The sequence below is a fragment of the Bidens hawaiensis genome, unplaced genomic scaffold (assembly GCF_021521415.1).
Source record: "Bidens hawaiensis isolate Kalapana, Puna unplaced genomic scaffold, B.hawaiensis_p1.1 tig00065958_1, whole genome shotgun sequence".
Lineage (NCBI taxonomy): Eukaryota > Viridiplantae > Streptophyta > Magnoliopsida > Asterales > Asteraceae > Bidens > Bidens hawaiensis.
Window position 1 is genome coordinate 44,695 of NW_027501736.1, and position 15,034 is coordinate 59,728.

General features: G+C 32.4%; 1 protein-coding gene across 1 annotated transcript; it reads right to left on the minus strand.

Moving 5' to 3' along the window:
- Positions 1-8,910: 8,910 nt before the first annotated feature.
- LOC143604602 (ervatamin-B-like) lies at positions 8,911-14,626 on the minus strand (the record flags this gene model as incomplete). Its single annotated transcript, XM_077081028.1, has 4 exons — positions 8,911-9,038; positions 11,993-12,263; positions 14,188-14,319; positions 14,406-14,626. Coding segments are annotated over 4 exons (752 nt in total), but the record flags the coding sequence as incomplete, so codon positions are not given.
- Positions 14,627-15,034: the final 408 nt, after the last annotated feature.

Sequence of the window (15,034 nt, forward strand, 5' to 3'; positions counted from 1 at the left end):
AAGAAAATATATTCGTCAATGCTCATATAAAACAAAAAAAACTCGTGTGTTGTGGAGGCGAACCAATGTGAAATTGTTCGAAATCAATTGTAACAAAAAGAAACAACAAAAACACGTGATGTGGCGACGAACTGACATGATTGTGGTCGAAATTGATTGTACGTGACTTGATCATAAACATAAATTAATAAGCTCAAATTAAAAACGGTTTTCTTTATACGAGTCGTTTAAGGTACTGATCCACACAAATTATACGACCTTTATACGAGCCCATTGGGAAACACGTTTTTTTATTTCGAAGAGCCAAAATAATAAGAAACTAAATAATTAAATTTACACATCTTAAAAATTATAGACGAGAGATATATTGAAACGCAGTATCTATAGTATGGTTAATTAACCTAGACTAACCATAGTCATACTCTAATAGTCTGGTCCTTGGGTTTGCTTTTGGTACCCGTTGATTGCTCATACCAAATGCATTTGTTAGACTGGGTTATAAAAATTTGAATGACTTTTGTTCTTCAAAAATCTCATTTGGTAGTTCCTTCTCATATATTTTTAGCACATCTAAAAAAGTATTAAAAAAATTGTGTATAGTTGTATACAATTTAATTTAACTATTTAAATATAATGTATATTTTGAAACACAGAGGAAGTAAGTATGTGTATGTGTTGTCGTTGTTGTCATTGTCATTGTCACATGCATTAACCATGCTTCATTAAAGGTAGCTGGCAGCCTGACACTTGCTGCACAAACGAAAACAGACGGCAACCCTCTGTCCCAACATATCCGTACGAGGAAATAAGAGGTGGAGGATGAAACATGTGAATTATATGTTTTCAATCTTTTTAAAGGTTTTTGGTATTATATAATTTTAATTATCTTTTATACATTTTAATATATAAATTTTATGATAATTTGAATATGACATTAAGATGTGTTTATTTTTTGTACCTATATATAGATATAAATTTTATAAAGAAAAATTACAATAATTAAATATGAAATTACATTAAAAATTGAAACAATTGGAATAAAAAATCCCAAAATATATTCTCTCCAATATGACCATCTCCATCCCTAGGGCTATTCATCTTGGTTAATTAAAAAGGTTTTATTAGAGCAGAGACGCCGAGCATGTTGATAGTAAGCTGAAAACTTTTTCGAAGTGAAAGCTTATTTTGCTATTATTGTTATTATTCTCTAATTATGTTTTTAGAAAATACTATAAGGTGAAAAATAATGATTTTGTTGGTGTTGACTCATTGTTTGTTGCAAGGGAGAAAGAACTTGTAAATTGATTTTATTAGAGCAGAGTCGTCCAAATTCCCCCAATTATGACCGTTTGTTGTAGCCGGGCTATCCAAACTTAACCTATTCTACCGTAGCCGCATTCGCCTAGAATGGTCTTAGAAATCATCATTGATCTTTGTACAAAAGGCAGCCTTGTTCTTAGGAGGGACACAGACAATACATTAAATTCATGTATCATGACTTGCTAGTTTTTGGTAATTTTCATTTTCTTACTTTATAGAAAACAATATTGGTGTTTTTATAATATTTTGTTCTTGAAATTATTACAATGCGTCAAATAGCGATGAATTAATTAATACAAGACTAGGGAATCACTTGAGGGAATCACTTGGTTTGTAGGGAATCACTTGAGGTGGTGGGGTAACAAATGGTGGGCCAACTCCATTCATCGTAAGCCAACACCGAAAATCCTCCAAAATTGTCATCCAAATTCCCCCATTTATGACCGTTTGTTGTAGGATCCTAGCTTAACCCATTCTCGTCCAAATGGCCTTAGCCTTAGAAATCAGCATTGATCCTTTTACAAAAGGCAACCTTGTTCTTAGAAGAGACGCAAATCATACATTAAATTTATGTATCACTACCTGCTTGTTTTTAATTACTTTTATTTTCTTACTTTATAGAATATAATCCTGGTGTTTTTATTTCTTACTTTATAAAATACAATATTGGTGTTTTTATAATATCCAGTTCTTTAAATTACTTGCGTGAAATAGTGATAAATTAATACTAAGACTAGGAAAATGCCACATAATCCTTGTTCCTTACCCTTTTAAACATTCATCTTTTTTTTGTGAAGGCCTTTCACATATTAACACAACTTTATAGGTCACCCAATGATCCAAACAAGCAACTTTATATAAATGGATAAAAACATCCTTGATTTTTTAAAATACAACAAATCAATAATATAAACTTAAATCAAACAAATCCTACATTTACATGGTTTGTAGAGAATCGCTTGAGGTGGTGGGGTAACAAACGGTGGGACAACTCCATTCATCGTCGGGTAAAATGCATACTTTGCAAGGTTGCAATAGCCCGATTCGAGTGTTAAATTTCGGGGCATTGTTGCACACCCATGTTTACCCCAAGTATCCCCATTGGAATTTTGAATTATCCAATAATCATTTCCCTCGTCGTTTGTACCGTAGCCAATGACAAGGACATAATGGTTTAAAAATGATTCTCTTGAATGCTTTTCATGTATGCCCTGTCACAAACCAACCTAACATATTAAATGAATGATACAGTATATAGATAAGAAAAAAAAATTCAAAATCGATAACCAGCAGGGTTTAACCCTGCCCAATCATGTTTGACCATGCTGTTGCTTTACGTTGATGCTAGTCATAGCTAAAAAATAATTATTTTGTTTCACATTCAATTAGGTGGAATTTATCTGTATACACGTCACATTACTAGTTGCACCTTGCAAATTTAATTCAGATTGTCGTTTTTGGGCTTTAAACCCATTCAACCAAATGAACTATATATAAGTAAACAGGCCCGAAGGAAAATGCAAAAACAATTAAATATCTGGTCCATTGAATCAACTTTATTTGGTACTACTATTTATTGTAGTACCAAACAATTAAATGGTCATGAAATGACAAGGTATAGTAACTAACCAAGGGACACAAGCGTAGACTTAAAACACAATATGTGAACTAGTAAACTATACATGAATGAGGAAACAAAAATGAAGAATTGGTGCCAAACTTGCAACTACAGACTTAACTCAAGAATCAAGATATGACTCTTTACCATTTAAAAAAAGCTTGCCTCTCTTAATCCTACTCCAATTACAAGTCAAACTAACTTTATCCAATTTATAGTAATTAATAGATAAACCTCTTGTTTATATATTCTAATTATTGGCCCGAGTTAGCTCCCTTACAAAAAAAAAAGAAGCAAATTTTGCTTTGAATAACTAAAGTGTCAATTATATATCAGATTGAAAACCCAATCCCAATATTTAGAAATTCCCAACAAAAACAACATAAAAACATCTAGCAAATTTTGCTTTGAACAACTTAAGTTTCAATTCTATCTTAGATTGAATAACTTGATCCAAAGATTTAGGAATACCCAAGAAAAACAACATAGAAAAATTAACCAAATTTTGCTTTGAATAACCAACTCATTTGCTTAATTGAATATTGCACTTATGTTTACTTCATTTTTATATTAAATTATAATTTAACCCAATATGTTTCTAGCATTATTCGAGAAATTAATCATGTGTAGATGTAGTACACGTAAACCTAATTGGACATCTCCTATGCACTAAATGTATCAAACTTGATTTAAGCTATGCACGCCTCTAGATAGAGTCTAGAAGCGATAAATTTACCATCATTAGAAATTCACAAGGGTTTTTCACTACTATTGAGAAATGAGTTTACCGTAGAATTTCTCATGAACTCCTCATCGGCTTCTATAGCAGCCACTATTGGCCCATGGGCCACGGCCCACATTAAGGTGTTTTCATCATTTCCCGGGACTCTGTCGTATCCCGTAATGCTTACCGCCTTTCTCTGATTTCATGAAAAAGAACAAAACACAATAAGTAAAACAAATCTTAATATAAGTCAAAGTTAAAATCATTTATCATTTATATCATGACACCTAACATAAGTTTCATAGGCTGTTCATATATGTAGTATTGTCAGGAAAATAATAATAATAGTAGTATTAACACTATTAATTGTTATATTTTCCTTGGATTAAAAAGAATAAAACTTATATACCCAAAAATGATACTTAGTTTCTCATTCAAAAAACAAAGATACTACCTATTGGCCTATGGTCACTCATACATATAAATAGCAATATTGTGTACAGAACATTGATTACATCTAAATATTTTTTTTAGCCTTCTATTATATTATGACACCTAATATAAGTTTCATACTTTCATTTCATACTTTGTTCAAAATTTAGTATTGTCAGAAAAATAATAATAACAGTACTAACATTATTAATAATATTATTCATATTTTAGTACCTGGAACTATTTTTTTTGTTTGGCTCAGATTCCTATCTACTATCTTTGTGTTCTTTTTTTGACTTATATGGCAGCTCTTGAAATCAAATGAGATTTGATTCAAGAAAAAGTAGTCAAACCTTTTTGCTTTAGAATAAATGGGAAAGAGACAAAAAGTGTAATTATTTTTTCTGATTTCTTATTTTCATTTATTTATTTATTTTTTGTTTTGTAAAGGTTTACCATGTATTCTACATGTTTTTAGCTTTTCCTTTTTCACTGCAATCATTGAACAAAACGAAAATGAATTACTACAATAACAAGGGTAAAGGCCAAAGGATAACCCCATTAGAAACATAAACTACACACAAGAAAAAAAGGAGTTTACCCAACAAAGTTTTATCCAACCAAAGAGATTCCATCGGAATATGATGAGAAACAGGATTTGATTGACATGATTATTTTATTGGTTCAGTCCAAACCCATATTATGTTTTTAAGCAATTACTAGCAATTTAAACTAACTTACTAATACATAGGTTGATTTGGGTTGGGTTTTTATTTCTTGGAATTATATTGGTCCTTTGAAAACATTATATGATATTATATCTAATCATTCCATATAAACATCACTAAATTAGTTACAAAAATCAAATTCAATGAATAAACAAATTCAACCGAATCCGACCATTTTTTAAAACATTGAATTCGGTCGACTAAAAAAACCCAGTCGGTTTTTATTTTTATTTTTTATTAAGAGGTCAGATAGACTGAAATTTGAACACGTTGCTTGTTACAGGGTTATAAAACTGCCGGCTGCAATGGATAAATGGTAAGTCATCGTTTTTGTAATGGACATTTTAGAAGTTTTTAGCTATTGATGGGTATTCTTGACTCTAGTGGTCAAAATGGATATTTTGCAAATTGTTCCTTTATGTAATTCTATCTAACATGTGACATTGGTAGAATTTTTTCATTAGAGGTTCATTCTGGTCGTCAGGTGATTTTGTATAAAGCTTTCCTCATATGGGTCTTAGGTTAAATTCCAACAAGTGTATGTCATTAAGAGGGAGAGGACACCACTAATCTAGGATCAGACTTCGGTAAGGAGATATTGGTAAGCGCTGTGACCCTTTGTGGCGATAGGGAAAACACGTCATGGACGACGTGTTAGATGTACAAAACTGGAATTCCGGGATTTTGGGGATAAAAACGAATTATCTTCATTAAGTAATATTTTTGGAATTTTTCAAAATCAATTATCCATTTGGGTACTTTAGGATTGTCATTTGCGCACACCAAAACGACAATCCCTAAGTCTATTAATATTTTCAGTTTTAGTAACTAAAAATCAATATTATAAACTAACATAAATTAATCAAATTAAAATAGCATGGAGCTTATAGCATACTTCGCAGTGTACAAAAATATAAGCAAATTGGTGAAAGAAGCTGCTTTATACCAAGCTATTAGCCACACACCCTCTCCATGAGGAAAACAAATACTCCCTTCGTCCCATTTTAAGTGTCTTAGTTTGAATTTCCAAGTCTTTCTTTTGCAATTTTGACCGTAAATATTTTTGTTCGTGTCATATAATACTTAATGAAAATTATATCAATGTAAAATACATTTAAAACCCAATCCATTCATATAATTTTCATCAAGTATTATATGACACGAATAAAAATATTTACGGTCAAAGTTGCAAAAGAAGACTTGAAAATTCAAACTAAGATTCTTAAAATGGGACGGGTGGATTAGCAAAAATATAAAAAAATGGAAACATAATTATGAGTAAATTGAGATTTATACCCTCTATTATAATTGGTCAGGAAAATATGAACACTATAATAATTGGACCTCATTATAGAAAATCTTGGGTGTACGTATAAATAATACAAGCAATAGTGAATGAGTTGGGATACTCAATTTTCAAGATTTCACACTTTTCACTCGAACCAATTCCACCTCTATCCCGTTAAAACCTGAAAAAATGAACGTGTTCTTTCCTTGTCATCTATGGCCATATGCAACCAAACAATCCAAGTTGCACACCAACTTTCCAAAAAAATGAAAGCACAACATCATAACAATATTAATACTTGAGTGGTAAATCCTTAAGAGTTTTGAGTGGCCTAGAGGCTAGATGGAATAATGGTCTAACTTGGTTATTCTTTAGTGACACATGACCCATAACAAAAACCAAAACCTTTATAATGTGATATAACGTCATTACAGAGAAAACCTTATCCAATTGCTCTCGAAGAACAAAAAGACAATTTTAAACCTCTGGGGATACTGAATTTATAGTTGGATAGGTTTTCTAACTTTTGTTGTTACTGTTATGTTCATTCAAAAAGATTTACCATTTTATAATCGTCATCCATCAGTACTAAATTTGCATGCGTTTATTCATACTTGCTTCCGGCCGGCTCATCATATATCCTTTTTAGCTTGCTTTTGAAGCTCCGGGATCATCTTCATTATCCAAATGCTTCATCACCTTCAGTGTACCTTTTGATTGCTCTAGTTGTTGTTCGGCGACTAGCTTTCTCACTTTCCTTAAAGCCGCATCCTTCTCTCTCTGTCATTCAAGATCCAGTCAACATTAGTAGATAATCAAAAAGTGTCAGCATTAGAGGTGGCAAAATGGCAGGCCGAGCAATGGGTCAAAACAGTTTTTAGCTTACTGAAACCTATATATAACGTTGACTCGGCCAAAACACTTTTGTGTCCAAAATTATTTGATTTACTCACGGAAAAAATCTTCGTGTCCAGACTAACAAATAACTTAATCCAACCTATTTTGACCCAAGTCCATGTAAACCCGGTACCTAACCCACCACGGGATTTAGGAGGTTTCGCATTAGAAAATACAGTTTGTAAAACTTTCAACCCCTTTGACCCGTTTGCTTTAAAGATATTTTTCATTTTAGATGTTTGATTCATAACAAATAATAAAAATTACCCAGTTGACCCTCTATCTAGCGTCACAAACTTTAGCCAGGCTCACTAACACGAGATTTGATTAACTTCTTAGACTTAAACATTAAAATCATAGTACACGGACAGCCTCTTCAAACTCCATGTCTGTGTAGTAGTTGATTCTGTGCTTGTTCCATGGCTGACAAGTGAGGTTGTGGCGCTCTATCTTCCTCACATTTTTTAAAAAAATCTCAAACCTCTTCTGCTTCTCTTGAGGGTTGCTGTAGGATTTCTCATTATCAACCATGAATTTCTCGAAGCTATCCTTGAGTTCATCCTCCTCCTCGGCGGCACTTGCTAATACGAAAGAATAAACACAGTTAGTACAATCAAGATACAAGTGTACAAACAAAATCACAATAAAAAAACATTATACGAGAAATTTATTATTAAGGTTTGAATTACAATCTACTGATTTTGGTTTACACGATCGAATACACATGCAGGCTAATGCTAACAGAACGTTGATGTTATAAATCTAAATATTATTTGGGTTTCAACGTACACCTACAGTTACGTGTTTATAACATACCTTTCGACAGAGAAAAACCAAAAGTCGAAGTCATCATATTTTGAAACCTTTCATCATTGCAATGGAATATTTGTCTTACATATTTAACCTTTTATCATTGCAATAGAGACACCCAAAGAATGTATATATACACATGAAACAAGAGATGAGAGTAGGAGATATAGTAAATTGTTAAAAGTAAACAATAAAAGCAAAACTTATTTAATACAGTATATAAATAACACACAGCTTTAGTGATTTGAATGAAGATGATGTTGAAGTGAATTGTATATACAAACTCAAAACTCAAATATAATGTGCATATTCACGATCCAAACCAGTCAAGAAAGAGAAGTTATAAAGATTATCATAAACATTCGAGATAGGTTAACAAAATACAAAAACAAACCACTTCCCACCAAATACAAAAGAAGTTCAAATTTCTACAACCATAATAATTATCACAAACACACAAAATAAGTTAACGAAACGCCTTTTTAAAATAAGTTCATAGTTGAACTGAATAAATAAATAATCAACAACCTGCACAAAATCAGCATATATTTACAAGAAAACAATTGCATGAAATCAGTGGCGAAGCTTGGATATATATATGTCGAGGGGGCAGACTCAAAATCACTAGTCACGAAATTACACCTCATAATTATATAATCAAGATATGCATCTTTCTTCTTCATATAAATAAAAATCAATTCACGGAAACTAACCTTGGTTTTCTTCATCTTTTGGGACAGAGTCTTGTTGGGTTACAACTGAATAGAATGTGATTACAGATTACACACTTAGTAGAATGCTGTCACATTTATATCATGATCCAATAATGAAAATTAATCAATTCATGGAAACTAACCTTGGTTTTTTTCATCTTTGGGGACAGAGTCTTTTTGGAACTTACCCGAGGCATCAAATAGGTCAAGTACCTCCTTCCAAGCAGGTGAAACATTATAGTTGGGCTGAGTCTGCGTTACAAATGAAGCGACCGGTGGAACGCATACACGGACAATCTCTTCAAACTCCCTATCTGTGTTGTAGTTGATTCCGTGCTTGTTCCATGGCTGACTAGTGAGGTTGTGGCGCTCCATGTCCCTCACATTTTTTTTAAAATCTGAAACCTCTTCTGCTTCTCTTGAGGGTTGCTGTAGGATTTCTTAAAATCAACCAGGAATTTCTCGAACCTATCCTGGAGTTCATCCTCCTCCTCGGTGTCACTAATTGCTATATAATACAAACAAAGAATAAACACACTTACTTAGTAGAATCAAGAATATCTAATTAAGACTACAAACAAAATCCACAATAAAGAAAAGAAAAGATTATGTGAGGAATATTATATTATTAAGGTTTGAATTACAATCTACTGGTTTAGGTTTATATCAATGAATTAATACGCATAAAGTTAACAGAACGTTGATATTATAAATCTAAAGATTAGTATTATAATTTTACATGCTCAAAACTAAAATTGAAATGAAACATGTAAACAAAACCAAATTATAAGCAGTGAAACCAAACAGAAATCATATTCAATAAACTGAACAAATTATTATTAAATAAATAGCTTGAAACATAATAATTGGTTGATTTGGAAAATCAAACCTAATTATTATATATTTGCAAGGCCCATTTAATTAAAAAGAAGTATATTTAGTGAACCATGAAAACAAATTTTACTTTAAGATTGAAGAGGGAAGACTAACCATCAATGGATGAGGGTAAACACACAGTACCGGTGGCTGCGTGTTGGTACGGTTCATGAAAAGACTTTGTAAAAAAGAAAAGAAATGTTGTAAAGGGTTGGAGGGTTATGGCTATTTGTAAGCAACCCCAATGTAATATTTTTTTTATCTTTGTTTTTTTTATAATTATTTTATTGAACTAAACCATAAAAAATACTCGTGAAAGTCTATATAAACAAGAAAATATATTCGTCAATGATCATATAAAACAAAAAAAACTCGTGTGTTGTGGAGGCGAACCAATGTGAAATTGTTCGAAATCGATTGTAACAAAAAGAAACAACAAAAACACGTGATGTGGCGACGAACTGACATGATTGTGGTCGAAATTGATTGTACGCGACTTGATCATAAACATAAATTAATAAGCTCAAATTAAAAACGGTTTTCTTTATACGAGTCGTTTAAGGTACTGATCCACACAAATTATACGACCTTTATACGAGCCCATTGGGAAACACGTTTTTTTATTTCGAAGAGCCAAAATAATAAGAAACTAAATAATTAAATTTACACATCTTAAAAATTATAGACGAGAGATATATTGAAACGCAGTATCTATAGTATGGTTAATTAACCTAGACTAACCATAGTCATACTCTAATAGTCTGGTCCTTGGGTTTGCTTTTGGTACCCGTTGATTGCTCATACCAAATGCATTTGTTAGACTGGGTTATAAAAATTTGAATGACTTTTGTTCTTCAAAAATCTCATTTGGTAGTTCCTTCTCATATATTTTTAGCACATCTAAAAAAGTATTAAAAAAATTATGTATAGTTGTATACAATTTAATTTAACTATTTAAATATAATGTATATTTTGAAACACAGAGGAAGTAAGTTTGTGTATGTGTTGTCGTTGTCATTGTCATTGTCACATGCATTAACCATGCTTCATTAAAGGTAGCTGGCAGCCTGACACTTGCTGCACAAACGAAAACAGACGGCAACCCTCTGTCCCAACATATCCGTACGAGGAAATAAGAGGTGGAGGATGAAACATGTGAATTATATGTTTTCAATCTTTTTAAATGTTTTTGGTATTATATAATTTTAATTATCTTTTATGCATTTAAATATATAAATTTTATGATAATTTGAATATGACATTAAGATGTGTTTATTTTTTGTACCTATATATAGATATAAATTTTATAAAGAAAAATTACAATAATTAAATATGAAATTACATTAAAAATTGAAAAAATTGGAATAAAAAATCCCAAAATATATTCTCTCCAATATGACCATCTCCATCCCTAGGGCTATTCATCTTGGTTAATTAAAAAGGTTTTATTAGAGCAGAGACGCCGAGCATGTTGATAGTAAGCTGAAAACTTTTTCGAAGTGAAAGCTTATTTTGCTATTATTGTTATTATTCTCTAATTATGTTTTTAGAAAATACTATGAGGTGAAAAATAATGATTTTGTTGGTGTTGATTCATTGTTTGTTGCAAGGGAGAAAGAACTTGTAAATTGATTTTATTAGAGCAGAGTCGTCCAAATTCCCCCAATTATGACCGTTTGTTGTAGCCGGGCTATCCAAACTTAACCTATTCTACCGTAGCCGCATTCGCCTAGAATGGTCTTAGAAATCATCATTGATCTTTGTACAAAAGGCAGCCTTGTTCTTAGGAGGGACACAGACAATACATTAAATTCATGTATCATGACTTGCTAGTTTTTGGTAATTTTCATTTTCTTACTTTATAGAAAACAATATTGGTGTTTTTATAATATTTTGTTCTTGAAATTATTACAATGCGTCAAATAGCGATGAATTAATTAATACAAGACTAGGGAATCACTTGAGGGAATCACTTGGTTTGTAGGGAATCACTTGAGGTGGTGGGGTAACAAATGGTGGGCCAACTCCATTCATCGTAAGCCAACACCGAAAATCCTCCAAAATTGTCATCCAAATTCCCCCATTTATGACCGTTTGTTGTAGGATCCTAGCTTAACCCATTCTCGTCCAAATGGCCTTAGCCTTAGAAATCAGCATTGATCCTTTAACAAAAGGCAACCTTGTTCTTAGAAGAGACGCAAATCATACATTAAATTTATGTATCACTACCTGCTAGTTTTTAATTACTTTTATTTTCTTACTTTATAGAATATAATTCTGGTGTTTTTATTTCTTACTTTATAAAATACAATAGTGGTGTTTTTATAATATCCAGTTCTTTAAATTACTTGCGTGAAATAGTGATAATTAATACTAAGACTAGGAAAATGCCACATAATCCTTGTTCCTTACCCTTTTAAACATTCATCTTTTTTTTGTGAAGGCCTTTCACATATTAACACAACTTTATAGGTCACCCAATGATCCAAACAAGCAACTTTATATAAATGGATAAAAACATCCTTGATTTTTTAAAATACAACAAATCAATAATATAAACTTAACTCAAACAAATCCTACAGTTACATGGTTTGTAGAGAATCGCTTGAGGTGGTGGGGTAACAAACGGTGGAACAAATCCATTCATCGTCGGGTAAAATGCATACTTTGCAAGGTTGCAATAGCCCGATTCGAGTGTTAAATTTCGGGGCATTGTTGCACACCCATGTTTACCCCAAGTATCCCCATTGGAATTTTGAATTATCCAATAATCATTTCCCTCGTCGTTTGTACCGTAGCCAATGACAAGGACATAATGGTTTAAAAATGATTCTCTTGAATGCTTTTCATGTATGCCCTGTCACAAACCAACCTAACATATTAAATGAATGATACAGTATATAGATAAGAAAAAAAAAATCAAAATCGATAAGGCTGAGGGGTGTGGGGCTTTAACGGGGGCGCTAGAGCCCCTCCGCTCGCGCCCCCAGGCGCTAGCACCACACCCCCGGGGCGCGAGAGGGGCTGCGAGCACGAAAAACAAAGCAGGCGCAAGCCCCTTAGCGGCTGAGGATGGGCGTAAAGATGCATGGGAATGTGTGATCTAGCCGTTGGACATTTAAAATGAGCCGTTGGGCTCTTATTTAATAAAAAAAAAAAGTTTTTTCTTCATATATATAACTCATTTCACATAAAACAATTACCACAACTTAAAAAAAAAACCCAAAATCAACCCATCTTCCAAACTTTTTTTTTAAAAACATGGCTGGAAATTGGTACCCAAACCTAGATTCAGATTATATTGACGACGATTTATGGTCGTATCCGAAAGAGGTTGATCGAAGAAGACCAAGCCGAAGAATAAGAATAATGTTTTTTTTAGTACTTTTATTTTTATTTTATTTTTAGATATTAATGTGTTTTTTCATTAATGTGTGTTTTTTTAATAATTTATAAGTTTTTTTAATAATACGTTTTTTGAATATATTTATAAAAAAATAAAAAAAAATCCGCTGGAGCCCCTCCACACCAGGGCCAGGGGCTCCAACGGGGGCTCCACCACCCCCCTTATCCTGTTTCTCTCTCTGCCACACGTCATAATATTATTGGCTGGAGCCCCCACTCGCGCCCCCATTAGAGCCCCCCATACCCCTCACCCTAACCAGCAGGTTTAACCCTGCCCAATCATGTTTGACCATGCTGTTGCTTTACGTTGATGCTAGTCATAGCTAAAAAATAATTATTTTGTTTCACATTCAATTAGGTGGAATTTATCTGTATACACGTCACATTACTAGTTGCACCTTGCAAATTTAATTCAGATTGTCGTTTTTGGGCTTTAAACCCATTCAACCAAATGAACTATATATAAGTAAACAGGCCCGAAGGAAAATGTAAAAACAATTAAATATCTGGTCCATTGAATCAACTTTATTTGGTACTACTATTTATTGTAGTACCAAACAATTAAATGGTCATGAAATGACAAGGTATAGTAACTAACCATGGGACACAAGCGTAGACTTAAAACACAATATGTGAACTAGTAAACTATACATGAACGAGGAAACAAAAATGAAGAATTGGTGCCAAACTTGCAACTATAGACTTAACTCAAGAATCAAGATACGACTCTTTACCATTTAAAAAAAGCTTGCCTCTCTTAATCCTACTCCAATTACAAATCAAACTAACTTTATCCAATTTATAGTAATTAATAGATAAACCTCTTGTTTATATATTCTAATTATTGGCCCGAGTTAGCTCCCTTACAAAAAAAAAAGAAGCAAATTTTGCTTTGAATAACTAAAGTGTCAATTATATATCAGATTGAAAACCCAATCCCAATATTTAGAAATTCCCAACAAAAACAACATAAAAACATCTAGCAAATTTTGCTTTGAACAACTTAAGTTTCAATTCTATCTTAGATTTGAATAACTTGATCCAAAGATTTAGGAATACCCAAGAAAAACAACATAGAAAAATTAACCAAATTTTGCTTTGAATAACCAACTCATTTGCTTAATTGAATATTGCACTTATGTTTACTTCATTTTTATATTAAATTATAATTTAACCCAATATGTTTCTAGCATTATTCGAGAAATTAATCATGTGTAGATGTAGTACACGTAAACCTAATTGGACATCTCCTATGCACTAAATGTATCAAACTTGATTTAAGCTATGCACGCCTCTAGATAGAGTCTAGAAGCGATAAATTTACCATCATTAGAAATTCACAAGGGTTTTTCACTACTATTGGGAAATGAGTTTACCGTAGAATTTCTCATGAACTCCTCATCGGCTTCTATAGCAGCCACTATTGGCCCATGGGCCACGGCCCACATTAAGGTGTTTTCATCATTTCCCGGGACTCTGTCGTATCCCGTAATGCTTACCGCCTTTCTCTGATTTCATGAAAAAGAACAAAACACAATAAGTAAAACAAATCTTAATATAAGTCAAAGTTAAAATCATTTATTATTCTATGAACATGATATTGAGGAATTCCGAGACGCCCCGTGAGAGGATAATCCCTTTCTAGAGAAACTCCAAACATCATCATGTGCTGAAATGCTTGTGGTGGGTCGCCTTTACCACACTTATACCTTGGTAGGTCGATCAGCTGCTGAACTGACAACCCTACAGGATTTCCGGTGTTTATGGTAGACCAAGCTTCAACACAAGAGACTGAAGCACATGTCCAACTAGTGTCTGTATTCACAAGGATGAAACACAAGTTATCATCTTTAATACAAATAAATAACACTCTTTAATAATGAGAAGGTATGAACAAATATTGAAAACACTATAATTATTTGTAATTTGAGAATGTAAAAGAACCTTAATAAAATGCTAAAGACAAAGTTGAAAAGAACAAAATTTGAAAGTGTAATCAATACATGTATCAATAATAATAAGTTGATTATGCTAATAATAATAATAATAATAATAATAAGTTTATGTTTAACCAGCTTGAAAGAATAAGCAGCAAATAAGCAAACAGCAGCACCTATTATGTTATGTATAACCAACTAATATGGTAAAAGTTAGAATATTACCGGTGTCCGGTTGGTTCTTGATGGGTTCTTGTCGGGTACGGGTAAGGCTAACATAAAATGC